Source organism: Pongo pygmaeus, chromosome 10, assembly GCF_028885625.2.
Source record: "Pongo pygmaeus isolate AG05252 chromosome 10, NHGRI_mPonPyg2-v2.0_pri, whole genome shotgun sequence".
Taxonomy (NCBI): Eukaryota; Metazoa; Chordata; class Mammalia; order Primates; family Hominidae; genus Pongo; species Pongo pygmaeus.
In genome coordinates this window covers 55,002,990-55,027,926 of record NC_072383.2, presented here as the reverse complement: position 1 = coordinate 55,027,926, position 24,937 = coordinate 55,002,990, and the positions used below count along the sequence as shown (strand labels likewise).

The following is a 24,937-nucleotide window of genomic DNA, read 5'->3' as shown; positions in this document are numbered from 1 at the left end:
CCCGGCCGGACGAGGCTCTCCAAGCCCGGGGCCTCTGCCCTGTTCAGGGCCAAGGTGGGTCAGGGCAGGCGCAGGGCAGGGGCCGAGGTGGGGACGGGCGGGGCCTCGGGCGGCTGCCGCCGCGCGATGCTGACGGGGATGGATGGGCGCCCCGCGGCTCATTCGGCCCGGAGATGAGAATCATTGATCACGGACGGAAACCCCATCACGTCTGTCAATAGGGCTGACAAACGGCGCCCGCCGCCCCGTCCCCGCCTCACTGCACCTCTGCGGTCTCAGGACCCCTCGGCTAGACCAGCTGTTCACCTTTGCCCCTGGCTCCCATCACTGACCCCCACGAGGCCCAGTGCGCCTCTGCATGGGGGCTGGGCAGGAAATCCCTCTCAGCGCCGCCTGCCCGGCCTCTTGGTGCAGTCTCTGTTCCTTCCCTCCCGCCGTCCCATCTTTCACCACCAGCTCTTCTAGAACCTTGTCCCCACTCCCTATTTCTGTCCTTGTCTCTGTCCCCAGCCCCAGCTCTCTGCCCCCATCCTCTTCTCTGTTTCTTCCTCGGTTCCCTCCTCCCCACTGCCTCTCTCTCTCCTGCCCGGGAGGCTTCAGCTGTCAGCTGTTGCTATGCACTGAGGCTGTGCCTGAGGTTGTGGTATGACCAACACCTAGACAGTGAGAGATAGGGACAAGCAAAGAGACTGAGAGACAGACATATCCCTTGAGAGCCCACCCCAGGGATGCACGCAGATGCATTCACGGGGACAGGGCACACAGAGCGAAATACAGAGACAGGCGTACACCTAGCGGCACCCCAACACACAGCGGAGCACAGCAACAGAGGCGAGCACACCTGCACCCAGATGAGCACACCCAGACAGCTGCTCAGTGCGCTCACCCTCTCTTTGTCTTGGCAGAGAGCAAACACTCACAGAGGTGGACACACACACTGAGACACACACAAGTGTATGTTGTCACTGGCAGCCCAGAAGACAAGTGGGGGCACATACAAAGAAATGGACAGATAGATATGGGACGTGACAGCCACACACACGAGTCAGGAAAAGGACCGGGTGCTGAGAGGATGAGGCAGATGCAGAGACACCCAGGGAGACAGGCAGAAGCCAGGAGGCAGGAACCTGGGTGCCGGGGTGGGGGTGGAGAGGAGAGAGGCAGGAAGGGGCAGAAACCTGAGCCCAGGTTCCAAGCACGGGGGCTGCTTCAGTAGTAGGTGGGAACAGTGGGCACACCCAGGCCTAGGCTGTCCAGGACAGAAGCCCATTACCAGGGTCCTGGTCTTCTGGGGGCCCAACCCACTGCATCTCTCCTCCTTTAGCTACAGTCTCAGGCCACTTGTTCTCTCTCCAGTTACACACACATATGTGTGCGCACTGGCACAAACACAAGTGCAAACACACACATGCACACTACTCGCCCTGTCTCTGGGTCTTTGCCTCTGTCCCCATCTCTCCGCCTCTGGGTCTCTGCCTCTCATTCGGTATCAGCTTCTGTCCCTGGTTCTCAGCCTCTGTCCCTGGTTCTTCCCATCTCTCAGGCCGAAGTGAGGGCTTCCCACCTGCCTCCCGGGTGGGTAGTTTGAGAAACTGCCTCCTGGTGGACCCTCTCCTAGCAGGTCCTGACGGGCGGAGTGGGGGATGCTGACTGGAGGGGTATGCCTTCCAAGCTGCAGCGGGGGTCCCTTGTCGCTCTGCCCAGGATCTTGAGGTGACAGGCAGAGATCAGTGGCTCCCGGGGGGCACCAGATGCACCGCTGGCAAAGGGGCAGGGGTGGGGCTGGTGGTGGTGGGAGCGGGCAGGCGCTGGGGGAGGGAGGGGAGCCGGCTGGCAGAGGGTGGAGGGGTGTGGCAAAATAGCCGGAGGGAAGGAAGCGAGAGGCTGGGCTGGGGTCCCCCGAAGGTGCATAATGAGTGCTGAGGCGGGGGCTGTGTGGGGCTTCAGGATAGGCAGTGCTGCAGGAGTACAGACACCACCTGGTGGCCAGATTGGGACACAGACCTCCTACTCGGCAACCACGGATTCTGTTTCCCCGCAGAGTTGCCCATCCAGGGCCCTTGGGAAGGCAGGGGAGGATCTCAGAGTTGGCTTGGAGGATGAGGTTGGAGAGGGCTTCTCAAGGCTAAGAAGGGAAGGGGAGGGCTCCTCTTTCCACAGGTGCCTAGACTTGTAGCTTCCCCAAGGCAGAAGGAAGCCTGGGAGGAATCTCCTGGAGTTGAACCAGTGAGGGAGGAGGAATGAAAGGCAGCACTCCCCGATTGGGAGTTGGGTAAGGGATCTTCAGACATTTGCAGCCACCCTCCCTGAGCTCATATTTGCTGTCCTGGGGCTCAAACCCTCTCTAGTCCTGGGCAGTGTAAACTGTGCAACTTTCTGCAAGAAGTTCCCCCTCTAGGCAGCGGTTGAAATGGACCTGGACACCTTTGATTGACAGTTTTTTCCTGTTACCCCTTGGAATGACTGAAATGATTGGTGAGCTGGAGCTGCTGGGGGCCTAGGGGGCCTGGCAAACTGGTCTTCCCAGCTCTCCTTCACCGCAGGAGACACCTGGCTCTGGAATGCAGCATTTTACTTCGCATTTGATTCATTAGTCTCCACAAAGTGAGATGTCAATGCTTCAAGAGCAGACTCAGGCAGAGAGAACCGCATGGGAGCACCCTGAAGGATGAGAAAGCCTTCGCAGCCTCAGTGTGTTCACTTCTTATAGTGGGGCTTCTCACTGTGGGAGATCATTTTGGGTAGGGGGGTAGTGTCTGGTAGAAGTGAACGCAGAGAAACAGATCTGAGTTAGTGTCCTAGAGCCAGAGGGAACACAAAATCCGGAGACTCGAAGTTACGGCTGAAGGTCACACAGCCAGGAGAAGCAGATCTTCCATGTCAAGTCCAGTGCCACCCGCTTCCCGGGCACAGCAAGATGGAGAGGGAAAGGACCCTGGGAGAAGGGCACTGAAAACCACGCGCCAGCCTGCCTCCAGCACGGGGCAGGTCTCCCTCTGGTGGCCGAAGCAGGAAAGCGCAGCCTCAGCTCCCAGCGTCTCTCACACACAGGCGGACACCAGCGGCTTTTTTTCTTTCTTTTTTTTTTTTGGCCTTTTTTTTTTTTTTTTTTTTTTTTTTACAATTTTATTTATAACAATATCTGTGTTATTTAGTTGTAAAGGAATTCAGCAAAAATTATTAAAACGTTCACGTCCCCAAAACGGGGCTGCCAGCTTTCCCTTCCCGGGTGTGGCCCACCTCCTTGGTGTCCCCAGGGGAGGGGAGGCTGGGGGCATGTTTACCAGAGGAAGTCTCCAGCCCTGGGAACCTCGGTGGGGGCCCTGGAGACAGGGAGGGCCGGTCTGGGAGGGGGGTTGAGCACGGCCATCTCATAGGTGCCCCCTGGAGTCGGGGCTGGGCTTTGGGGTGGCCTCCCCCAAGAACTAAAACACTCCGTCCTTTCCTGCCTACCTCACCCAGAGCCACATCTTCCAGACAGGGGCAGCAAAGAACTCTCCCTTTCCAGAATTAGCCCTCAGGGAGCTGTGGGAGCGGGCAAGCAGGGATAGGGGCGAGAGGGGAGAGCCTTGGCAAAGTGTCTTATACAGGGAGGGGGAGGCTGCACCACCAGCTCTCCCAGTGGGGTGCGTTCTGGTGGGAGGGTAGGAGGTGCAGCCCCGAGCCCTCCCTGCCTGTCTCCCTGAAGGCAGCATGGGGGTGCCGAGGAGCAGGCAGGGAGGGGATGGAGAAATAATACTGTGCTCGCTTACCGGCTTGCTCGCTCACATATAAAACGTAATTCCTTCATTTTTACATTTATACATCCGGCGGGACCAGGGAAGGGCTGGCTGGGGAGGGGCTCACTGAAGGACTTCACTGGCAGGGGGCAGGAGGCTTTCTGGGGGCAGTCCGACGGGGCAGGGCCCTATGCCAAGGGGTCCCCTATCTCGTCCTCAGGGCCCCGGCCCAGGAGTTCTCGCTTCTCGTCCGTGCTGGCCAGGGAGTGGCGACTGCCGTGGCCCCCCATGTAGAGTGTGGCATACACGGGGTTGGTGAAGTTGGTGGGCTGCAGGGTGACAGAGGGTTCAGGTAGGGCTCAGGAGCTGGGCCTGTAGCCCAGGTCACCCCACCCCCACCTCCGTCCCTCACCTAACCCAACACCTTTGGTTAGGCCACCCACGGCCTCTTGGCCCTCGACCCTGCCCGCCTCCCAGCCCACCTTGTCAGGGTCCAGGGCAAAGTCGGCATCCAGTAGGCCTCCCACGTCATCAGGCTCTCCGCCTTCGTACATCTTGTAGGTGGGGTTTCCAATCTCCACGTTCATGGCCCCGTTGGTCATCCGTTGGTGCTGGAAGCCCTTAGCCCTGGGGAGAGGCAGGAGTATAAGGAGACAGAGATTATTGGGCGGGAAGGCTAGGATGGCAAAATAATGACCAGAATGTTCCAGATTCCCTGTGACTCACCCTTGGACTCGCCGCTTATACCAGAATACCACTCCGGCCACCAGAAGCAGCAGCAGCAGCAACAGCAGAGGGATTAGGATGGAGGCTATATCTGGAGGGAAGAGGTGGGACACTGAGTCACCAAGGCTCAGGGAAGCAGGAGGCACACAGTCCCCCTGCTCTAGGTCCTGGTGGCCCTGCCTGCCCCAACCCCTGCCACCTACGTCCTGGCTGCTGCTGGCTGAAGACATGCTCCTCACACCGGGGCCCTGTCATGTGGGGTGGGCACCTGCAGAAAGGAGGGACACGGCTGAGTAGGCATAACCTCCATAGCCACTGCTGCCAGGGAAACGGGGCGGGGGGTGGGCACTGAGGCCTGACGGTCCTCCTGCTCAAATCTGGGGAAGGGAGGGATGATCTATGCCTGGGTGAAGCCCGGGCCCAACTCACTGGCACTCAGGCATCATTTTGCTGTTCATGGTACAGGAGCCGCCATTGCTGCAGTGGCCGACGCAGGTCAGACAGCTGGGGGCCACCCGGCCGTCCGTGCAGCTGCAGGAAGGAATCAGAGGCTGGGGCTGGGGCTGGCAGAGGTGTGCCTGGGATGCTGAGGAAGGGAGGGGCAGGGCAGGGCTAGGACAGGGCAGGGGCCAGGCTGGGTGGAACTGTGGAGGAGGGCCCCACTCACTTGCAGGTGACATCCCCACTCTGCTTGTTGACCACACAGGCCCCTTCGAGACAGCGGCTGCACTTGTTCACCTCACACCTCGGTCCCTCAAAGTAGGCAGTGCAGCGGCATTGTCGGGAGCCATCAGCAGCCATCTGGCATGTGCCAAAGTTCTCACAGTAGCCAGAGCACTGCCCTGTGGTTGGGGAGAGAGAGAAGTGCCTCAAGCCCCACCCTCATGAGGGCTCTCCATAGGTTGAACAGAGCTTTTCTGTTTGCATGATCTTGGTGCCGGGGGCGCACTGCCTCAGGGGAAGTGTGCCAGCACCTTTGTGGGGAAGCGCCAGCAGCTTGGGCCTGGCTCAGCTGCGTAAGGCCTCCTTTCCTGAACTTGCCCCTGTGGGTCCCAGGCACAGGTTGAACATCACCCCATGCTCTGGGGTCCCCCGTCACCCTCCCGCCTGCCCTGGGGCCCAGGGATGGCTCACTCACGGTACTGGCAGCGGTCGCCCAGGAAGCCGGGTAGGCATCGGCACTGGGGCTGGTTGCCCTGGTTGACAGTGCAGGTGCTGTTGTTGGCACAGTAGCCCGCACACACCTGCTGGGTGCATTTGGGGCCTGTGAAGCCTGTGGGGCACCGGCACGTGGGCATGCCTGGTGGGAGAGGATGTGTGAGCGGGACTGTGGCCCTCGGGACCACCTGGCCCTATAGCAGAGGAATGGGCTGGGGGGACCTGGGCGAGAGGCAGAGACTGGAGTGACTGGATGCTGGGTTGTGGAAAGGAGGCTGGAGGCGAGGCAGGGGCTGGGCATTTGCCTGAGGTGGGGTGGTGGGTGGTGGGGCTGGGGCCCAGGGGCAAGGAGCAGGCGTGGCAGGACGAGGGGGCATACCAGAGGGGGAGGCAGCACAGGTGCCCCCATTGCGACAGTGCTCCCAGCACTGGTCCAGTTCACACTTGTCACCCGTGTAGCGGGGTTGGCAGCGGCACTTGGGCTGCCTCCGTGCATTGAGGAAACAGCTGCCACCGTTGAAGCACTGCAGGTTACAGGTTCCAGGCCGGGGAGCTGCAGGAAGGGCCCGTCAAGGGGCAGAGCCAGGGGAATGCGAGGAGAGGGACAGGCAACAAGGTCAGGGGAAGTCAGGAGCCACGGGAAGGAGATGGTCCTGGGGCATGGCTGGGTCTGGGAGGGCATGAGCGTACCATCTGGGGGGGGCGTTGGAGAGGGCACAGGCACACATGTGCCGTTGTCCAGCCGCTTCCCATTGGGACAGGTGCAGACAGGCCCACTGGGGCTCAGCAGGCAGAGCCACTCGCATTTCTTGCGGTCACATGGGTTGGTCACTGCAGGTATGGGTGGGGTGGGGAGGATGCTGAACAGGACCCTTCTCTGAGCCCTGTGAGCCCAGGGTGACCCCCTCTCCACCAGGTCCCAAGGCCACAGCTTGGAGACTCAATACCCACAGGCCTCCCTTCCCCAGCCCAGGCTCCCCTCCGCCCCCACCTTCGGGCTGCTTGTGCTGATGGTACAGGACCACGTCAGAGGCGTGGCTCAGGCCCCCTGTCAGGTTGACCAAGGGGCTGTGGCCAAACTTATGGATCTTGAAGACACGATTATTGATGTAGGTGACACCATAGATGTAATCCTCAAAGACGTCGATGCTGAAGGGGTGACTTAGGCCTGGGGGAGGAGGTGGAGTCAGAGGGGACCTGAGGGGCACTCAGGCCCTGGCCATGCTGTCCAAGACACTGGCACCCGTGGCTCCCAGACACCTCAAACTCAACACATCCAGACCAAATTCTCCCTCCCCACACCTGTTCCTCCTCCTGTGGCCACTACTGGCAAAAGGTCCCATCACCCCCAGACTTCTGGGGTCATTCATGGCTGACTTCTATTCCTTCTCCCCCAATTTGCTACGTTCCTGATGTACCTATGCTGCCTCCATGCAACCCAACCAATGAATGGACAAGTAGGCCAGAGAGTCAGGGTGGGTCTCAGGCCTGCAAGGCTGGTTCAGGGGGAGGCCAGCTGGAGAGGCCTGGAAGGCGCTACAGCATTGCTGGGGGTCAGTGACAAAGGATGGGAGGCATTGAAGTGAGGCCTTTGGCTCAGTAGGGAGGATGGCAAGGCTGGGGACAGGGCTGGGGACTGCGACTGCTGCCAGGCTCTGACCTCGTTTGCTGTCAGCAGCCACAATGGGGTCCGTGCCATTGAGCCGGATGCTGCCGATGACTGAGAGCTTGGCGTCTGCCCAGTACAGCCGTTCATTGTGATAATCCACGGCCAGGCCTGGGGAGGGAGAGAGCACTGTGAGAGCTTGGCCTCCCCAACCCAGGCTCGGGGTGGAAAGAACTGCCTCTATGCCTGGGACAGCTCCACCCTGTTCATACGCCACTCACAGTCACCTCTTCCAGGAAAAGCCTCCACGGCCAATCTGCCCTGCCCCAGTCCAAGCCCCATCCCATCCCTTGCTTTTGTGTGACTTCAGCAGCAGCTGGGCTCTGCGAGCCGGGCCCCCTCCACACCCCTGTCCCTCTTGCACCCTGCCCCACAAACCTGTGGGCCACTGAATGTTGTCCTGCACCAGTGTCTCCCGAAGCGTCCCATCCATCGCTGCCGTCTCAATCTTGGGGTGGTTGCCCCAGTCTGACCAGTACATGGTGCTGGGGAGGGAGAAGGGGTGAGTGTGGGCAGGCCGGAGGGCCAGAGGAGGCAGGCCCAGGCAGGACACCGGCTTCTTGGTCTGGGCACAGGGACTGCTGGGGACTGGGAGGAGGGCGTTCTGTCCTTCTACAGAGAAGCAGGAGGGAGTCCGCTTCTGAGCAGGTTGAGGGGCTTTTCCTCTAAAACCACAGTGTGCTCATTCAGAGCCACCGACGCTGGCAGAGCTGTTCCCCAGGGCAGAGTGTGGCTGTGCACGACAGCCGGCCAAGCAGAGGTCAGGTCCCTGCCCGAGCAGGCCCAGCTGTGGGCCCTGGGCAGAGGCAGCATGGGGAGGGCCAGGCAGGGGTGGCCAAGAAGACCCAAGGGCCTGAAAAGGACTCTGTCCTCAGGCTGGCCTGGGAGGGAAGGGCACGCCTGTGGGTGCAGCCCCCAACCCTGTCCCGGGGCTTCCTACCACCAGCCCAGAGACCTCCCCCCAGGGCCCTTGCCCACCCCCTCAGTGGGTCCACCACAATGGCGTGGGGCTCGTCAATCATGCCCGAGATGAGCGTCTTGCGGTTCTCGCCCTTCATCTGCGCCACCTCAATCACATCTCGGCCCGAGTCGGTCCAGTACACGTTCCCGGCCACCCAGTCGATGGCGATGCCTCTGGGCATCTTCAGCCCTGAAATCTGAATGGAAGCCACAGGTTCAGGGGCCACCACTTTGTCTTCCTGCCATTATCCTCCCACCACCACTCTGCCAGCCTGCTGGAACGTCACCCCAGGCTCACAGCCAGGCCCCTGGCTTTAAAGAGAATCAACCGGCATGGAGCTTATGCGCCAGACTCGCAGCTCTCACACGTGGCTGGTGAGCCCTCCCTGAAGCCTGTGCGATGGCGATGATCACCTAATTTTATTGATACACAAAGTAAAACCCAAAGAGGTTAAATGAGGCAGCTAAGACGTACACAGTGGGTGGTGGCAACGATGGAGGATTGGTGCCAGAGGGCTGTCTGCCTGCCCATCGTGCCCTGTGCCCTGGGCTGCCCGCAGCACAGCCAGCTGCCTACCATTCCCGCTGCTCTGTCTTCCCGCTGGCCATGCCTCAGAACACAATCCTAAGACTGCCCCCTACCCCACTCTCACCCTTTGCCCTTTGCACTGCCCTTTTCTTTTCTTTTTCTTTTTTTTTTTTTTGAGACCGAGTCTCGCTCTATCATCCAGGCTGGAGTGCAGTGCTATTCTGCAACCTTGGTGCCACTGCAACCGAGTGGCACTCGGCTCACTGCAACTTCCACCTTCCGGGTTCAAGGGATTCTCCTGCTTCAGCCTCCCGAGTAGCTGGGATTACAGGCGCCCGCCACCATGCCTGGCTAATCTTTGTATTTTTATTTTATTTTATTATTATTTTATTTATTTATTTATTTATTTTGAGACCGAGTCTCACTCTCTCACCCAGGCTGGAGTGCAGTGGCGCGATCTCGGCTCACTGCAAGCTCCGCCTCCCAGGTTCACGCCATTCTCCTGCCCCAGCTTCCCAAGTAGCTGGGACTACAGGCGCCCGCCACCATGCCCGGCTAATTTTTTTGTATTTTTTAATAGAGACGGGGTTTCACCGTGTTAGCCAGGTTGGTCTGGATCTCCTGACCTGGTGATCCACCCACCTCTGCCTCCCAAAGTGCTGGGATTACAGGCGTGAGCCGCCGCGCTCAGCCAAATTTTTGTATTTTTAGTAGAGACAGGGTTTCACCGTGTTGCCACGCTGGTCTCAAACTCCTGATCTCAGGTGATCTGCCCTCCTTGGCCTCCCAAAGTGCTGGGATTACAGGCGTGAGCCACTGTGCCCAGCCAGCACTGCCCTTTTCAAATCCTGTTCTGAACCACCTGCTCTATGGAGGTCTTCCACTCCATCCACGCCAGGTTGGGCACTCACGTTGAGGTGGGTGACACCCCGGTCAATCTGTCGCCGGTGGCGGTTGGAAGTGGTAGGAGGCGCAGCAGGTGGCAGGCTGTGGTAGGAGATGGTGCCCGTGTGCCAGTTGGTCCAATAGACACGGCCAGCCTTGACATGGACATCCATGGCATCAATGCGGACACTCTCGTCACCCTGGAATGCCTGCTCATAAGCCGAATGGGGGTGCCCGGGGAACAGACTGCGGATCTCATTGTCATCAGCGATGTACAGGACCTGGTACTCAGAGCCTGGAGAAGCAAGAGGCCAGGGCTGGGGCTGTGGGATGCAGGTGTGCACCCCACCCAGCTCAGCTCCTTTCACGTGAACAGTGTCCTCTCTCCTGGTAGGACCATCTGCTCCAGCCAGAAGCTGCTGCTTACCCTCCCTGCTCAGGGTTGCAGGCTCCAACCTCAGCCTCTGGACCTCCTCCTCTCCTCCCCTGAGCTGATCCACTGTGACCTGCTCCTTTCAGTCAGAAAGCTGTCCCTGCCCCTCCAGACCCAGAGATTTCCGCCTCCTCACGGCTGCTGGATGGCATCACCACGCTCTCTGCTACAAACTGCCTGGCACATGCTCGGGGGTGCATAGGCACATGGGGTGTGTGTGCTTGGCATGGAGCATGTGGGTGTGCATGGGAGTGCATGGTGGGGGTGTATGTGTGCCAGGGGTGTGTGTGAATGTCTGTGTACAGGCATGTGGAAGGCACAGGTGGGCATCAAAGCGTGTGGGGAATGTGCAGGTGAGGCCCCCATGACTGAGTGTGCAATGCGTGTCTGAGTGTGCTCTCGTCCTGGCAGTGGTGGGTGAGGAGGTGTGTGTGCAATTCAGAGCACTGCCACACCCCAGACTCCTTCAGTCAGCCAGCCCCAGGACCTGCCCCCGCTGCTGGGCCAGCACTGTGCTCAGGCAGCTGCATCTATGAGTCTGGGGCTTCCTGTCTGGGCAAGATGTCCGCAGGAAGACATTCCATTCCAAGTCGGCCCCATTTGATTTCCCAGTCGCCCTGCCCCACCCAGCCTTTCTGCCCTCTGGCGGCTCCAGCACCTTCAGCCTTGCAGGTGTTGTGCGTCTTCATGAAGTTCCGAGCGCAGCTGCAGAGGTGGCCGCCCTTGGTGTTGTTGCAGAGCTGGGAGCAGGTGCCGAAGCGCAGGCACTCGTTGATGTCTAAGGGTTACAGGGAGGGTCATGGGAGTCCACAGTTGGGGTGTCCGCCCCTGCTCTGCCCCGCTTTCCTACCTTGGCATCCGGGCTGGCCGGGCACGGTGTGGAAGCCCGAGCGGCAGGCACAGTAGGCCGCTTTCTCGGTGCGCACGCAGCGTGCCTCGTCCCCACAGATGCTGGCGTTGGTGGCGCAGCTGGTCAGCTTGGGGTCTGTGGGGGACAGAGAGTAGATGCCCTCCCTTGAGCCACCCCAGGCCAGGGCTTGGCTCTCCCCCCTCCCCACCGGCGTCCGGTCCGCTGCCGGGCCTCACCGATGCTGCAGTCCTCCTCGTCAGAGCCATCCCCGCAGTCATCGAACATGTTGCAGCGCAGGGAGGAGGAGAGGCAGCGCTGGTTCCGGCACAGAAACTCCTTCTTGTCTTTGCAGTGGGTGGTCTGGGCTGTGGGGGGCTCTGAGGAGGGCAGAGGCTTTAGGCCCTAGGTATTCACCCCTGCCTCCTCCTCCCACGGCAGCCCCATAGATAACAGTGGCTCCCAACTCCTAAGTGACAAGGCTTGCAGGGGGAGCAGGTCAAACATTCGGGTTCCCAGCCCCACCTCCAAGACCTAAGGCATCAGGCAGCCCCCAGAGCCTTCCCCAGGGGCTTCTCTTTCCTAACGAAGAGCCCCCAGGCTCCTAGCAATGGATCCTCCCCTTCCTGGGCAAGTCCTCCTGGTTAACCCTAACCCCAGTGCGGCTCCTACGAGACCCACACTCACCCCACTGTGCACTACCCGCCCCTGCAGGCCTCTCGTAGGCCCCCTGCTCACCACAGTCCTCTTCATCAGTCCCATCCCCACAGTTGTCCATGCCGTCGCACTGGCGCCCGATCCACAGACAGACGCGGTCATTCTTGCAACGGAAGGGCCGGTTGGGAGGGCACACGAACCGGGCTGCGGCAGCCAGGGGGACACAGAGCCAGAATCAGTCTTGGGAGTGGGGGTGGTTGCTGGCCACTGGGGAGCCCGGGAGCCCCGCCCCAAATCTCACCACACTCCTCGGGGTTCTCATCTGAGTTGTCCCCACAGTCATCCTCGCCATCACACTTCCAGGCCAGCGGCTTGCACAAGGTGTTGTTGCACTGGAACTCGTCCAGGGGGCAGGTCCGCACTGGTGCCAGGGGGAGCCAAGAGATGGAATGAGCCATGAGCCCACCCAGACCTTTGTCTCCACAGGTGGGGGTTCCAGGCTCAGAGGGGTCACCAGGCAAGCAGTGGCACAGCCAAATTGGAACCAGGCCTCTTAATTTTCTACTTGGTGGGGCCAAACTGCCTCCTCTGGTATTTGGGGGAGAAGAGGCCATTTTTCAGGGGTGTCTGGAGGAGTTCAGAGGGCACTCCTTCTCTGGTATGTGGCAAGGCACTGTGCTGTGTAGTTCCACAGTGGGGACGTGGGAACAGCACTGGGCTGGGAACGGAAGACCAGGTTCCCATCCCTGTGCCTGGCCTACCAAGGCAGAGCCAAGACATCTGCCCGCACAGCTGGATTTCCGCTCCAAGCTCCAGTCTTTTCTCACCCCGGGCTTCACCTGACCCCTCTGTGCTGCAGAGCCCAGGTAGGTCAGCGAGGGACAGGCACTGTCTCACTGCCCCCAGGAAGCGAAAATAGGCAGGGCTTTTCTTCTTGGGGTAGCAGGCTGACTCGGAGGGACTTGTGGGGTGGGGCCTAGATGGGCACAGCCCTCAGGGTTTGCTGGATTTCAGCTCAACTGGTCCCCTAGACTAGGGGGCATTGAGCTGGGCACAACCCACACAAAAATGTGTATTCAGGGGCCCTGCGTCTTGTTTACCACTACGTCCCTAACACCTATGGCAGTGCCTGGTACATGGTAAATGCTCAATAAATATTTGTTGCATGAAGAATGAATACAGAAGAGAAAGAATGAGTGAATGACTGAGCCATGTGGCGGGGTTGGCAGTAGAGGGAGGACCCAGGGAGACCAAGCCAAGGGGCGCACCGCCAGTGCCGCAGGCCTCCTCGTCGCTGCCGTCCATGCAGTCGGCGTCTGCGTCACAGCGCCAGCGCAGGGGGATGCAGTGGCCGCTCTTGCACTGGAACTGGTCCATGTCACAGCGGGGGGTGCAGTCTTTCTGTGGGCATGGGCACAGGCAGCCGGTCAGCTCTCAGCACCCCCCAAGCCCTGCCTGAACTCCTCTGAGGCCATCTCCTTCCTTCTCATCTCCCTGCCCACCTCATCCGAGCCGTCCGCGCAGTCGTGGTCTCCATCGCATTTCCAGCGCCCCGCGATGCAGCGGCCATTGGCACAGGAGAACTCACTCTCGGAGCAGGGTCGAGGGGCTGGGAAGGACAGGGGGAGACAGGCCCAGGAGGGTGGGCACAAGGACTCCAGGCCTCAGTAGTGGCACAGTCCCGAGCCCAAGGCCCATCCCCGTGTCTCTGAAGGCCACAGCTGACTGACCCAGATGCCGAGCCAGTCCTGGCAGAGCCCACTGGCTGCCCCTATGGAACAGCTGGGCACAGGCGGGCTCACACTTACCCCATGGGACAGACACCAGAGAGGGCACAGGTCCCTGGCCTTGCCCTCAGGACAGACTGTGTTTGGGGAGGGGAGCGGGGGCAAGACCACTGAGACAAGCACCAGGGTTTGGGTAGAGGTCAATCAAGGATGATGGGTAGAGGCACGGCACAGGGACGGGGGGCTCTGGGACAGAGGTGGGGGTATGGTGGGAGCACAGGCACATCAGAGACACCTACCTCTGCAACCCCGAGAGGACAGTGTGAAAATGGAGAGAAACATGAGATGAGGTGAAATGGCACAAACTCAAATACACGACATGGAGTGGGGTGGGTGAGGAGGGCGGCTCCTGCCCCCGCCCTGGGAGGTGGCCGCCAGCTCTGGCACGGCCTGTGGCAGGAGGGCGGCGCGGCAAGGGCCAGGCCTGGGAGGGGCTCACGCGGGGCTGGGTGGGTGGGGACGTACTGCAGCTCTCTTCATCAGAGTTGTCACCGCAATCGTTGTCGTAGTCGCACTGCCAGCGGCCAGGCACGCAGCGGTTGTTCTTGCAGCGGAACTGGTATGGCTCACAGGTGCGTTCATCTGGAGGAGGCAAGTGTCAGGGCAGTCAGGGACAGGGCTGGGGCAGACATTAGGGTCCAAGCAGGCATGGTCAGGCTGGCCTGGTAGGGAGGGTGGGCATCCCAGCTTGGGAAGGGTCAGCCGCGGGGAGCCCAGGTGGTGTTTTGAGATGTGGGGTCTATAAGGAGGTTTGGGGACAGGAGACATGGTTGGGGGGGTGTGTGTGGGCAGCTGCCTTGGGGAGGAGATGAACAGATCCCATAGGGTGGGCAGGGAAAACTCCACACAGGTATGTGTGGATGAGGCGTGGGCAGGGGCAGGGATAGGGAAACTGGGAGACATGGGGCATGGATGGATGTGGGGAAGTGAGCTCCAGCCAGGCCTCCTTCCCCAGCCCCACAGCAGGCCCAGGAAGCCCAGCAGCAGGGCCACGCCAAGACCGGTGAGCAGGCGGCCCCCAGCCCTCCGCCTGCCAGGGGCGCCATGCCTCCCACCCAGGTAGACGGTCTTCCTCCTGGAGTGGGGTCTCGGCTCACCACACTCTTCCTTGGGCTCATCCGAGCCATCCCCACAGTCATCCTCTCCGTCACACTTCCAACGCGCTGGGATGCAGCGGCCCGAATCCTTGCAGCGGAACTCGTCCACACCACAGGTCATCTGGGCTGCAAGCGGATGGGCATGGGGTGAGGATGAGACTCCTTCCAGGAGTGTGCTGGGAGGGTGGGGAGGGTGAGGGAGCGGCCACTGAGGGGGTCACACGTCGGGGTGGTGTGAGCAGCAGACACTGGGGAGGGAAGCTGGGCTCCAGGCCAGGCAACTCACTGCAGTTGGCGGGCTCATCACTGCCATCCACACAGTCATTGTCCCGGTCGCAGACCCAGACCCGGGGTATGCACCGTTTGGTAATGGAGCACTGGAACTGGTTGGGGGCGCAGGTCACCTCGGCTGCAGGGCGGGCAAGAGAATGAGGGCCCTCCCTTACACCTGCCACTCCAGTTCACCATCACCGTCTTCTCCCTCTTCCAAGCCCTGGCCTTGGTCCTGCCAGCAACTTCTTTGGAGGAAGGAACAGTTTATCCCCAGTTTTGGTGCTTTTTGTTTTCTGGATCTCTATGTCTGTATATCATGCATGATGATTTTTATGAGCAAAGCAAGTTACACCCAATATAATTTGTATTGCCCATCTACTAAAGCTATTTGAGAGCCTCTCAAAGCTGTGGGGAGATTCTGCCTGCCCTGCCTCCGTGTCATCTCCCACCACCGCCCCACCACCACCTCCGACACTCACGGCAGTCCCTCTCATCCTCCCCATCTCCGCAGTTGTCCTGCCCATTGCAGCGGAAGATGCCAGGAATACAGCGGTTGGTGTTGGTGCATTTGAACTGACTGGGCAAGCAGACGTGGATGTCTGTGGAGGGAGGAGAGGGTGACTCGTGGTGAAGGGAGGACTCAGGGGCAGGGAAAGGGTGCCCATCCCTCAGCGGGGAGGACACAGGCTTGAGCAGCAGGAATCCAGCCTGGAGAGCAAGCTGCCGTGGGCTGCAACTTCCCTGCCCTTGAAAGCCCCAAATCCTGGGGCAGAGAAGATGCTGGGGAAGGAGGGAGGGTGGGCAGGCAGCGCTTTACCACAGTTGGCCTCGTCACTGTTGTCCTGGCAGTCATTGTCACCATCGCAGATGAAGGCAGGGTTTGTGCAGATACCTGTGGAGCACTGGAACTGTCCGGGCCGGCACTTGAACTCAGCTGCCAGAGAGGGAGGCTCAGAGTCAGAGCAGCTGGGGTGGACACGGCCAGGTCCACTTGCAGGGCACCACAGCCCCAGCCTCTCCAGTGGCCATTCAAAGCCTCAGGAGTCAGGCCTCCGACACAGCTGGGGTCCCTCCTGTCACCCCCAGCAGGCACTCACGGCAGTCCGGGGGCTCGTCTGAGTGGTCTCCGCAGTCGTCCTCGGTGTCACACTTCCACCAGAAGGGGATGCACTTGTCGTTCTTGCATACAAACTGGAGGGCAGGCGGGGGCAAGAGGGGTTGGTGGGGGTCTGGGGGACTCAGAAGTCTTTCTTTTGAGGGGCTTGGATGTTTCAAAGAAGTTGAGGCAGGGGTCAGGGTGTTATGGGGCAGGTTGGGCTATGGTGAGTGCAGAAAGGCCAGGTATGGGACTGCGTGGGATAGGGTGGGGAAGGCAGCACTGAAGCATGGCGAGGAAGGTCAAGGTTAGGGTGTGGAGGTGTCTGTGTGAGGTGATGGGGGTAAAAGTATTGCTGTGGGGAGACAAGAGGTAGGCAAGAAATGTGGGGGTGTTAGTGTGGGAAAACCAGATGCGTGAGGACATTAGGACAGAGCAGGTGTTGGGGTCCAAGGAGGATTGGGGGGTTGGGGAGCGGGCACTGGTGATGGGGTCTGAGGGACAGCCTCACCTGGCTCGCCGTGCAGTTGGACACACAGGTGCGCCCATCGCTGCCCAGGTAGAAGTTGGTGGGGCAGGCACATTTGTGCCCTCCCCCAGGGGACAGCAGGCACAGGTTGCTGCAGCCACCATTGTTGACCTTGCAGGGGTGATTGGGCACTGCCAGAGAAAACATCGTGAAATGTGGTGACATTTTCTGGCCTACCAAAGACTGCCTCACTCACTCTACCCTGGACAGAGGCGGGTGGGTCTGAACCCTGCCTCTTTTAGGAGGGAGCTGAAGCCGGAGATAGGAAAGGATTCTCTCAAGGTCCCAGGATCAGGCCAGGCCTGAAGGCCAGCTACCCACCTCCTCTGTGCTTCCCTCCCAGGGGCCAGCCTTCCTTCTGGGGGCCCAGCACCCAGATCCCCAACTTGACTGGCCTCAGGGCCTTGCTGCCACCAGACTCCAGGGCTGGATCCAGGTTGGGCTGAAGCTCCCAGGAGCCAGACCATCCCCTGTCTAGACCCTCCTGGAGTCTCCCAGTGTCTGGCCAGGAGGGCGTGGTCAATGCTGGAGAAGGGATGAGCAGGAACTCCCAGGGACCCCGGTGCTTGGCTCACCCTTCGCCTGCTCCCACCCCTTGCCTGCTCACCATCCGGCTGGCGCAGGGCATGGAAGACATGCAGGTCCATGGGCCGGTGCAGCGTGCTGATGAGGAGCGTTTTGTTGGTGCCCGTGGTCTTGTGGGCTCGGTTGATGGACTTTGTTTCCCAGTCGGTCCAGTAGACGTAGTCCTCAAACAGGGTCAGTGCAAAGATGTGCGGGATGTCCTGGCTCAGCACTGTGGGGCCGAGGGGCAGGCACAGTGCCAGTCAGCCCGAGCTCGGACAGGGTGCCGGCCCACTCCACCTCCTCAAGCCCCACCACCACCCTGAGAGGTGGGTGTCAGCCCCAGTTACAAATGGTTCAGGGGCCCCCCATGGTCTCATAGCTAACAAGTGTCAGAGCTGGAGTTCAAACCTAGACTGCCTCATGGCAAATTCCTGCCCCGCCAGTGTATGGTTCCCCTTGGGAAGTGGGGAGCACTGCAGTTCTCAATCGCAGGCCTCCCACCCCCACCCTCCTAGGGGTCAGTCCTCCAGAAATGTGTATACAAGGGAAGGGCCTCTCCTCTTCCTTCCCAAGGGAGCTGGGTGGTGGCCAGGCTGGGGAAGCTCTGAACCCCACACCCCAGCGAGTGGTGTCCTCAGGCCATATCCTCCGCTTTTTATGTCCACTTTTGTCCCCAAAACTTGATCCCCTGTCGCTTCAGACCTCCATCCCCACAGAGTCTGCTGTGCCTGCACAGCCTCACTGGCACACTGACCAACATGGCGATTAGAGCCATCCAGGCTGGCAAATTCAATGTAGTCCTCGCGGGCGTCGGCCCAGTAGATGCGTTCAGTGACATAGTCCAGCGTAAGGCCGTTGGGCCATGTGATCTTGGTGTCCACGATGACGCTGCGGCTGGACCCATCCATGCCGATGCGGCCGATCAGTGAATGGTCACCCCAGTCTGTCCAGTACAGGTACCTGGCGATGGGTGGGCAGTGAGCCCTGGGAGATCCCGTAACCCATCCCACCAGTGGCCTGCAGGGAGGCTGGGCTTGGATGCTGCTTTCAGGGGCTCCCCCAACCCTCCTCAGCCACATACCCATTCTGCACATCCACCACCAGAGCCCTGGGCTCACGGAGGCCAGAGCTGACCAGCACCGTCCGATAGGCCCCATTGAGCTTGGACACCTCGATGGTGTCCCGGCCTTTGTCGCACCAGTACAGGTTGCCACCCACCCAGTCCACAGCCAGCCCATCGGGGTTGCTGAGGCCTGTACGGTGTAGGACCTGCAAGAAGGGGCAGGGGAGGGAGAGCTCTGGGTGACCTGGGGGAGGACCTGCAAGCCTCTGTGAGGCTCAGCCTCCCCTCATGTAAAATGGGGTAGAGCTCCCTCTGCCAGCTCTGGTGGGAGAACCATGGAGGTAAAATGCCCAGTCCTGGGCCTGACACTGTGTAGGTGTCAGCAGAGGCTCTATGAGAGGGGGCTCTAGGTGAATGGGACCACACCCCAAGCCTCACAGTGCTTGGCCAGACCTCACGGGGAACTTCCTGATGATTAAGGAGACGTGGGGCTGGCAGCGAGGGGAAGGGCAAGAGGAATCTCCTGGTCCTTGCTGTCTGGGCCCAGAGGAGAGTGAGCAGCTAGAACAAGCAGTCATATAGTGACTAGTGGAGTGAGAAGGAAGCAATTTGGGTTGGTGGGGCGGGAAGGAGAGATGATCTGAAAACAGTCATCTGAGGCGGGCCAGTGTCGGTCGCCGAGGGCCGCCCACCTCACCTGCACGTTGCTCCCGTTAAGGTGCATCCTTCGGATCATGCTGCCCTGGGTCGTCACATCTGTCCAGTAGATCATCTGCTCTCGGTAGTCAAAGTCCAAGGCAACGGCATTGTTCAGGCCCTGGATTTGGGGAGGGAGGGAGAGCAGAAGTCAGTTGTGGCAGCAGGGGCCACATTTGCATCTGGGGGAGGGATGGTTGGACCTAAGCGGGGAGACTTGCAGGGGAGGCTGTGCTGGGTCTGGGAGATGGGCACCGGGGAGGAGGGCCTGGGTTTGGTACCTGCTTAAGTAACGTGTAGTTGGACCCGTCCAGGTTGAGCTTGCGCAGGTAGTACCGGTTGGCGAAGATCAGAAACGGTTCCTCGTCTGCAGACAGAGGATCTTGCCTCAGCCCCTGGAACATTCTAGCGGCCCTGGTCTCCTGCCTGTCTGGAGCTCTGCCGCCCGGGTTGTCCCACACAGCCCCTAGCTGCCTGGGTCACCTCATGCCCTCCAAGCGCGCATCTCACCAGTCACAGCCTTGCAGCTGTGGGGGTCGCCGCCGCGGGGTGCGTAGCCCTCCACACACAGACACTTATAGCTGCCATGGGTGTTGATGCAGCGCTGGCTGCAGGGGAAGGTGGTGCTGCACTCGTCCACATCAGCACATGTCCGGCCGTCGTCCTTCAGCCGGAAGCCAGGGCGACAGCGGCACTGCAGGCACAGGGAGCCTTGGGCTGGGCGTGTGGCAGGGTCTGGGCCTCCCACCCTGGAGACCAGGCTCAGAGACTCCAGTTCCCTCTACCTGGCCTCACTAGGGGCAGCAGCACATGGGTACTGAGCCCACCCAGCTGGCCCACAGTGCAGGCCTCCTTCTGTGTGCCCCCGAGTGTCATTTGACACAGCTGCGCGTGCCCTGCCCCTGGAAATGTTTTCTTCTCGTGGCTGTTCTCCTGCCTCAGCAGCTGCTCCTTCTCAGGCTCTTCTGCTGGTCCCCTCACCTCCCTGCTCCTGGCTGTTGCTCAGCTCGGGGCTCAGACTTTGGACTCCTCTCTTCTCCACCTACACTGCTCCCTTGGGAATCATAACCAGGCTCACAGATTCAAATAGCATCTCTATGATGATAACTCCCAGACTTCCCTCTCCAGCCTGGGCTTCTCCTTGAACTCCAGACCCGTGTATCTCTTGCCTACTTGACGCCTCACTCCTTTCTTCCTCTCATACTCCGTATCTCATCTGTCAGCAAATCTGCTGGCTCTCTACCTGCCAGATAGAGGCAGACCCCAACCAAGCAGATTTCTGTCTCATTCACTGCTGTATCCCCACTGTCTAGGGGATGAATGAATGAATGAGGCAGTGGAGAAAGGTGTTCCTGGCACGTCTGGGGTGTGGAAGCTCCTCCCCAGGGCTGGGCATACCTTGAAGCCGATCTTGAGGTCCTCACAGTCCTGGCTGCAACCACTGAGCTTGTGGCTCAGACACTCATTGATGTGGCAGCCACGCTCGTCCGAGCTGTCGCCACAGTCATCCTGGCCGTTGCAGAGCAGTTCCTCAGCCACACAGCGCCCACTGCTGCACAGGAACTGTGACGAGGCATTGCATTTGTGCTCTGCAGAGGGGCGGAGGCGGCAGGTCAGCGGGGTCTCAGGCAGTCTGGGGAGGGGGCAGAGGGGAGCCAGGTCTGGGGCCCACCTGGGCTGGTGCAGTGTGGATTCTTGGGAGCCTCGTCACTCTGGTCGTGGCAGTCATTCTCGCCATCACACTCCCACTGGCGGGAGCTCAGACAGCGCCCATTGGCACAGCGGAACTCACTGGGGCCACAGGTCGGGTACTCTGGGGGAGGAACGGACCTGTGAGGCTGATGCCCTGGCCCGGTGGAGGGCAGGGCCTCCTCCCACCACCGCCGAGGGCTCACCACACTCGGGGGACTCATCAGAGCCATCTGCACAGTCACGGTCGTGGTCACACACGAAGTGCTTGGGGATGCACTGGCGGTTCTGGCACATGAACTCACGGTCGTCGCAAGTGCTGTTGTATACTGTGGACAGAGGTGGACACAGCCCTTCAGCCCTGCCCGGTCAGGGGCTGACCGTCCGCCACTCTGACCTCCTGTGGTTCTCCTGGTAGAGTGGGCAGGGCACTGGATGAGGAGTCTGGACACCTGGGTTACAGCTATGGCTCCGCCCCTAGTGGACCCCGCTGAGGCATTTCCTCTCCTGCACCCCGGCTTCCCCATCTGCAAAGTGAGACTGTGGCCATTTGCTGTCCACCCGCTCCACGCGGCCCTGCCACTCACAGCAACCAGCTGCGATGCTCTCGTCTGCACCATCAGCACAGTCTTTGTCACCGTCACAGAGCCAGCGCTCGGGGACGCACACGTGGGTGCCAGGGCAGGAGAAGGAGGAGGGGCCGCACGTCTTGCCTTCTGTAGGGGGAGAGGGGGCCACCGAGAGACTTAGGAGGGGGTGGATCAGGGCTAGCAGCGGAGGTGATGCTTTGCCGTCATCTGCAGGGGTGTCTGTGTGTGGGGTGGCATTGGGTGGGGTCTGTCCCTCCCTGGGGCACCTCCCCCGGCCCAATCCCAGCTTCCTCACCACAGTGAGCAGCCTCGTCTGAGCCATCCCCACAGTCATCGCTGCCGTCACACAGCCACTGCTTGGAGATGCAGCGATGGTTCTGGCACTCAAACTGGGCCTCTGAGCAGAACTTGTCTGGGGCAGTCAGAAGCCACAGTTAGATGGGGAAGGGCGGGGGGTCACCCACCTGGGGAGGCCGATGCCATGGGAAGGACAGGAGAGATGCCCACAGCACCCCTCTGTGGGGGGGCTCAGCAGCAGCTAGAGGCAGAGTCTCTGAATCTGACCTCAAGAGTTGGGGTGTGGGGCAGGGGGTGAAGGCTCTGGGTGCCCTTTTCCAAGGGGGCATTTGCTGGGGAGGACTAATAAGTGGGGCCCAGCAGGTTCTTGGAGCACTGAGTGGGTGCAGTGGTCACTCACTGCAGTGGGTCTCGTCCTCGCCATGTTCACAGTCATCCTCCTTGTCACACGTCCAGCTCATGGGGATGCAGCGCCCACTAGGGCAGGCGAAGTAATTCAGAGGGCATCTGGGGCGTTTCACACCTGGGGGGTGAGGCAGGTGTGAGGGCCCTGCTCACCTCAGGCCACCACCCACCACACACCTGCCCCTGCCCACCTGGGCAGTCACGCTCATCACTGTAGTCCCCGCAGTCATTGGCGCCATCACACACCCAGCTGGGTGCGTAGCAGAGTGAGGTCCGCTCGCAGGGCTGGAAGAGCACGCCCTTCACACCCAGACGGAAGTAGCTGCTGCAGTCGGTGGCACCTGGTAGGGGCAGGGGTGAGGGTGATACCTGGTTCCCCCTGGATCATCCCTGACTGGGGCAGCTGTCAGCCCTATGGAGCCTTCAGGCTTTTCCAAAAGTTGAATGATGCCCTTCCGGTGGGGCGCTGTCTGCACCATCTGCTCACTGCCCCCTCTCGGAACCCCACGGGAGCCCAAGAACAGGAGCGGGATGGGGACAGGGCCTCAGGGAGATGGAGGCTGTCAGTGGGGATGAGGGAAGGCAGAGAGGAATGTGGGCAGGTGCAGAAGGGCCTGAAGGCAGGAGATGCAGTGAGCGATGGGGAGGAGCCCAGGAGGTGCCAGCAAAGGGCGTCACTCACTGCAGTTCATCTCATCTGAGGCGTCCTCACAATCCACAAACTGGTTGCAGCGGCTGGAGTTCCCGATGCAGGTCCCATCCCGGCAGCGGAACTCGCCAACACCACAGGCTGTCTCTAGAACAGTGCCCGCCCCGTACCATCAGGCCAGAGTTTTCTCTTTGGGGGCCAGGAGGATGCAGGACGGAGCTCCTGGCCCACAGCATCTGCCCTGGCCTGTCACAGAGTGCCTTGAACCAGACACCACGGGGCCCACGGACAAAGCTCGGCCAGGGAGGGGTGGGGCAGGAACTGAGGTACAGATGGGTTACGCCAGTGCGCCTCACTCACTGTTGCAGGGGATCTCGTCAGAGCCATCCCCACAGTCGTCGGCCCCGTTGCACCACAGCATGTTGGACACGCAGCGCCCGTTGCTGCACTGGCGGAAAGTCTTCTTGCAGCGGCGGGAGTCTGCAAATGGAGGAGTAGGCTGCGAGTCAGCCACAGGCACCGGGAAAGGGCTGCCTCCCTGAGACATCATGCACGTGTCCAGCTGGCCGCCCCCAAACCCAAAGGCCCAGTCCAGACTAACGGTGGTTCTGCCCTTCATGAGCTCCCAAAATTCATGGTCAGGAAGCTGGGTCCTGATCCTGCTCCATCCTGAGGGGCCTGGGGGAGGAGGACCTGGGCTCTGGGCCTGGAAGAGGCAGGGGCTGCAGGGGGCTCCTTACTGCAGTAGGATGGCTTCTCATCGGACTTGTCCTTGCAGTGGGGGACGCCGTCGCAGGTCAGGCTGAAGTTGATGCACTCGCCATTGGCACACTCAAACTCATCTTGTGCTCGGCAAGAGGAATTCACCGCTGGGGGGGGAGGTGGAGGGAGCTTTCTGAGCCAGGGCTGTGGGCCCCAGTGCCCACGCCTCCTCCCCCGGGGAGCTGAGGTCATCATCAGCTTCTTCTTGGCAAAAGGCTTTGGGGGGCTGGGCTGGAGCATGTGGGGGATATGGTCACCATCCCTGGTGTGTGCTTGGGTTCCCCGCCAGCCCCTCCCCCCACCTCTCTCACCTCGGCAGGTGAGGTCATCCTGGAGGATTCGGCCCCCTCGGCATGAGCAGTTGACATGGCCCTGGTGAGTGAGCAGACACAGGTCCTGGCAGCCACCGTTGTTGATTCGGCATGGAGAGAGTTCACCTGAGCAGGGACAGGGCGGGCGCAGGGCTGGAGAGTGTTCTCAGCTGTGCAGGCACCCAGAGCGTACCCACCCACTCACTGACTTCATGGAGCTCCCAAGCCTCTGCTCAGCCATGGCAGGCACAGCGGCTTGCAGAGGCAGTGGGGAGGGCATGGGGATGGCTGCCGTGGGAGGGCCAGGTGCATGGGGTTTTCGGCGGGTGTGCTGTTGAGGATGTGTGTGCTTTTAGGCAGGGCACCGTGGGCTTTGAGGAGTGTTTCTGGGAGATTCGAGTCTGAGGGCCCTGAGATCATGAGTGCAGTAGCGAGCCCCAGGGCACATGGGAGACGCCTGGGAAAGCTGCAGGTCTGTGGTGGGGGGTGCTGGGGCATGTACTTGTGCCCACTGAGGGCACGTGCACCCAGGCTCTCGGCTGTCTGTGTGGCTCCAAGTGAGGAGAGTGACCAGGGTGGGGGTGGGGGTGCTGAGGGCATGGATGAGCCCTGAGGGGCGGGTGTGACATGAATGTGTGTGTGCAACGTGGAGGAGATGCCAGGCGTGTGCAGAGTCCATCTGTGTGTGTAGATGCCCTGGTGGGAAGGGGTACAGGAGCACTGGGGGTTTTGCAGTTTCAAAGGTGTGTACAGCTGTGTGTGCCTGCGTAATGGAGGCCCAGGGAGAGCAGGACCAGTCAAGTGTGTGTGGGGTGTGGTGTGTGGTGTGTGGGGTGTTTATAGTATGTCTGTGTGAAGTGTGATGTGTGTGTGTATCTGTGTGTGTGTGGTGTGTTTGTGGTACGTGTGCTGTGTGGTGTGTGTGCTGTGTGGTGTGTGTGTGTGATATGTGTTGTGGGTGGTAGGTGTGTGGCATGTGTATGTGTGTCCTATGTGTGGTGTGTATGTGTCATGTGTGGTGTGTGTATGTGGTGTGTGTGTGGTGTGTTGCATGGTGTGGTGTGTGTCTTGCGTGTGCTGCAGTGTGTGTGGTATGTGTGTATGTGGTGTGTGTGTGGTGTGGTGTGTGTGCTGCGTGTGTGGTATAGTATGTGTGTTGTGTGTATGTGTATATGTGTTGTGTGTGTGTGTGTGCATGTGGTGTGTGTTGGTTGTGTGTGTGGTGTACGTGTCCTGTGTGGTGTGTGTGGTGTGTTGTATGGTGTGGTGTGTATCTTGTATGTGCTGCAGTGTGTGTACTATGTGGTGTATGTATTGTGTGTGTGGTGGTGTGTGTATGTGGTACGTGTGGTGTGTGTGGGGGGAATGTGTGTATGTGGTGTGTGTATGTGGTGTGTGTGTGGGGTGTGTATGTAGTATGGTTGTGTGTGGTGTGTGTGGGGGTGTGTGGGGGGTGTGTAGTGTGTGTGGTATGTGTGGTGTGTGTGGTGGTGTGTGTATGTGGTATATGTGTGGTGTGTGTGTGGTGTGTGTGGTGTGTGTGTGT

The 24,937-nt window shown here is 60.4% G+C and overlaps 1 protein-coding gene across 1 annotated transcript in view; it reads right to left on the bottom strand.

The window, feature by feature from the left end:
• Positions 1-3,756: 3,756 nt before the first annotated feature.
• The window catches only part of LRP1 (LDL receptor related protein 1), an 85,121-nt gene continuing 63,940 nt past the window's right edge, over positions 3,757-24,937 (bottom strand). Inside the window, exons 45-89 of the mRNA XM_054442952.2 lie at positions 23,392-23,517; positions 23,059-23,187; positions 22,679-22,798; positions 22,352-22,465; positions 21,861-22,010; positions 21,665-21,787; positions 21,263-21,379; positions 20,965-21,093; positions 20,584-20,706; positions 20,361-20,501; positions 20,087-20,277; positions 19,199-19,382; positions 18,970-19,055; positions 18,690-18,809; positions 18,011-18,198; positions 17,684-17,889; positions 16,970-17,158; positions 16,345-16,493; positions 15,835-15,928; positions 15,555-15,671; positions 15,217-15,336; positions 14,751-14,873; positions 14,465-14,590; positions 13,833-13,949; positions 13,083-13,189; positions 12,849-12,981; positions 11,882-12,001; positions 11,662-11,784; positions 11,163-11,303; positions 10,927-11,061; positions 10,735-10,854; positions 9,670-9,938; positions 8,248-8,426; positions 7,648-7,754; positions 7,264-7,380; positions 6,595-6,771; positions 6,294-6,434; positions 5,983-6,156; positions 5,584-5,745; positions 5,113-5,287; positions 4,875-4,976; positions 4,649-4,713; positions 4,446-4,536; positions 4,202-4,346; positions 3,757-4,048 (exon numbers count right to left, since the gene is read on the bottom strand). Of these exons, the coding sequence (XP_054298927.1) occupies positions 3,908-4,048; positions 4,202-4,346; positions 4,446-4,536; positions 4,649-4,713; positions 4,875-4,976; positions 5,113-5,287; positions 5,584-5,745; positions 5,983-6,156; positions 6,294-6,434; positions 6,595-6,771; positions 7,264-7,380; positions 7,648-7,754; positions 8,248-8,426; positions 9,670-9,938; positions 10,735-10,854; positions 10,927-11,061; positions 11,163-11,303; positions 11,662-11,784; positions 11,882-12,001; positions 12,849-12,981; positions 13,083-13,189; positions 13,833-13,949; positions 14,465-14,590; positions 14,751-14,873; positions 15,217-15,336; positions 15,555-15,671; positions 15,835-15,928; positions 16,345-16,493; positions 16,970-17,158; positions 17,684-17,889; positions 18,011-18,198; positions 18,690-18,809; positions 18,970-19,055; positions 19,199-19,382; positions 20,087-20,277; positions 20,361-20,501; positions 20,584-20,706; positions 20,965-21,093; positions 21,263-21,379; positions 21,665-21,787; positions 21,861-22,010; positions 22,352-22,465; positions 22,679-22,798; positions 23,059-23,187; positions 23,392-23,517 (6,206 nt within the window). The 3' untranslated portion in view covers positions 3,757-3,907. The remainder of the gene's footprint in view (positions 4,049-4,201; positions 4,347-4,445; positions 4,537-4,648; positions 4,714-4,874; positions 4,977-5,112; positions 5,288-5,583; positions 5,746-5,982; positions 6,157-6,293; positions 6,435-6,594; positions 6,772-7,263; positions 7,381-7,647; positions 7,755-8,247; positions 8,427-9,669; positions 9,939-10,734; positions 10,855-10,926; positions 11,062-11,162; positions 11,304-11,661; positions 11,785-11,881; positions 12,002-12,848; positions 12,982-13,082; positions 13,190-13,832; positions 13,950-14,464; positions 14,591-14,750; positions 14,874-15,216; positions 15,337-15,554; positions 15,672-15,834; positions 15,929-16,344; positions 16,494-16,969; positions 17,159-17,683; positions 17,890-18,010; positions 18,199-18,689; positions 18,810-18,969; positions 19,056-19,198; positions 19,383-20,086; positions 20,278-20,360; positions 20,502-20,583; positions 20,707-20,964; positions 21,094-21,262; positions 21,380-21,664; positions 21,788-21,860; positions 22,011-22,351; positions 22,466-22,678; positions 22,799-23,058; positions 23,188-23,391; positions 23,518-24,937) is intronic.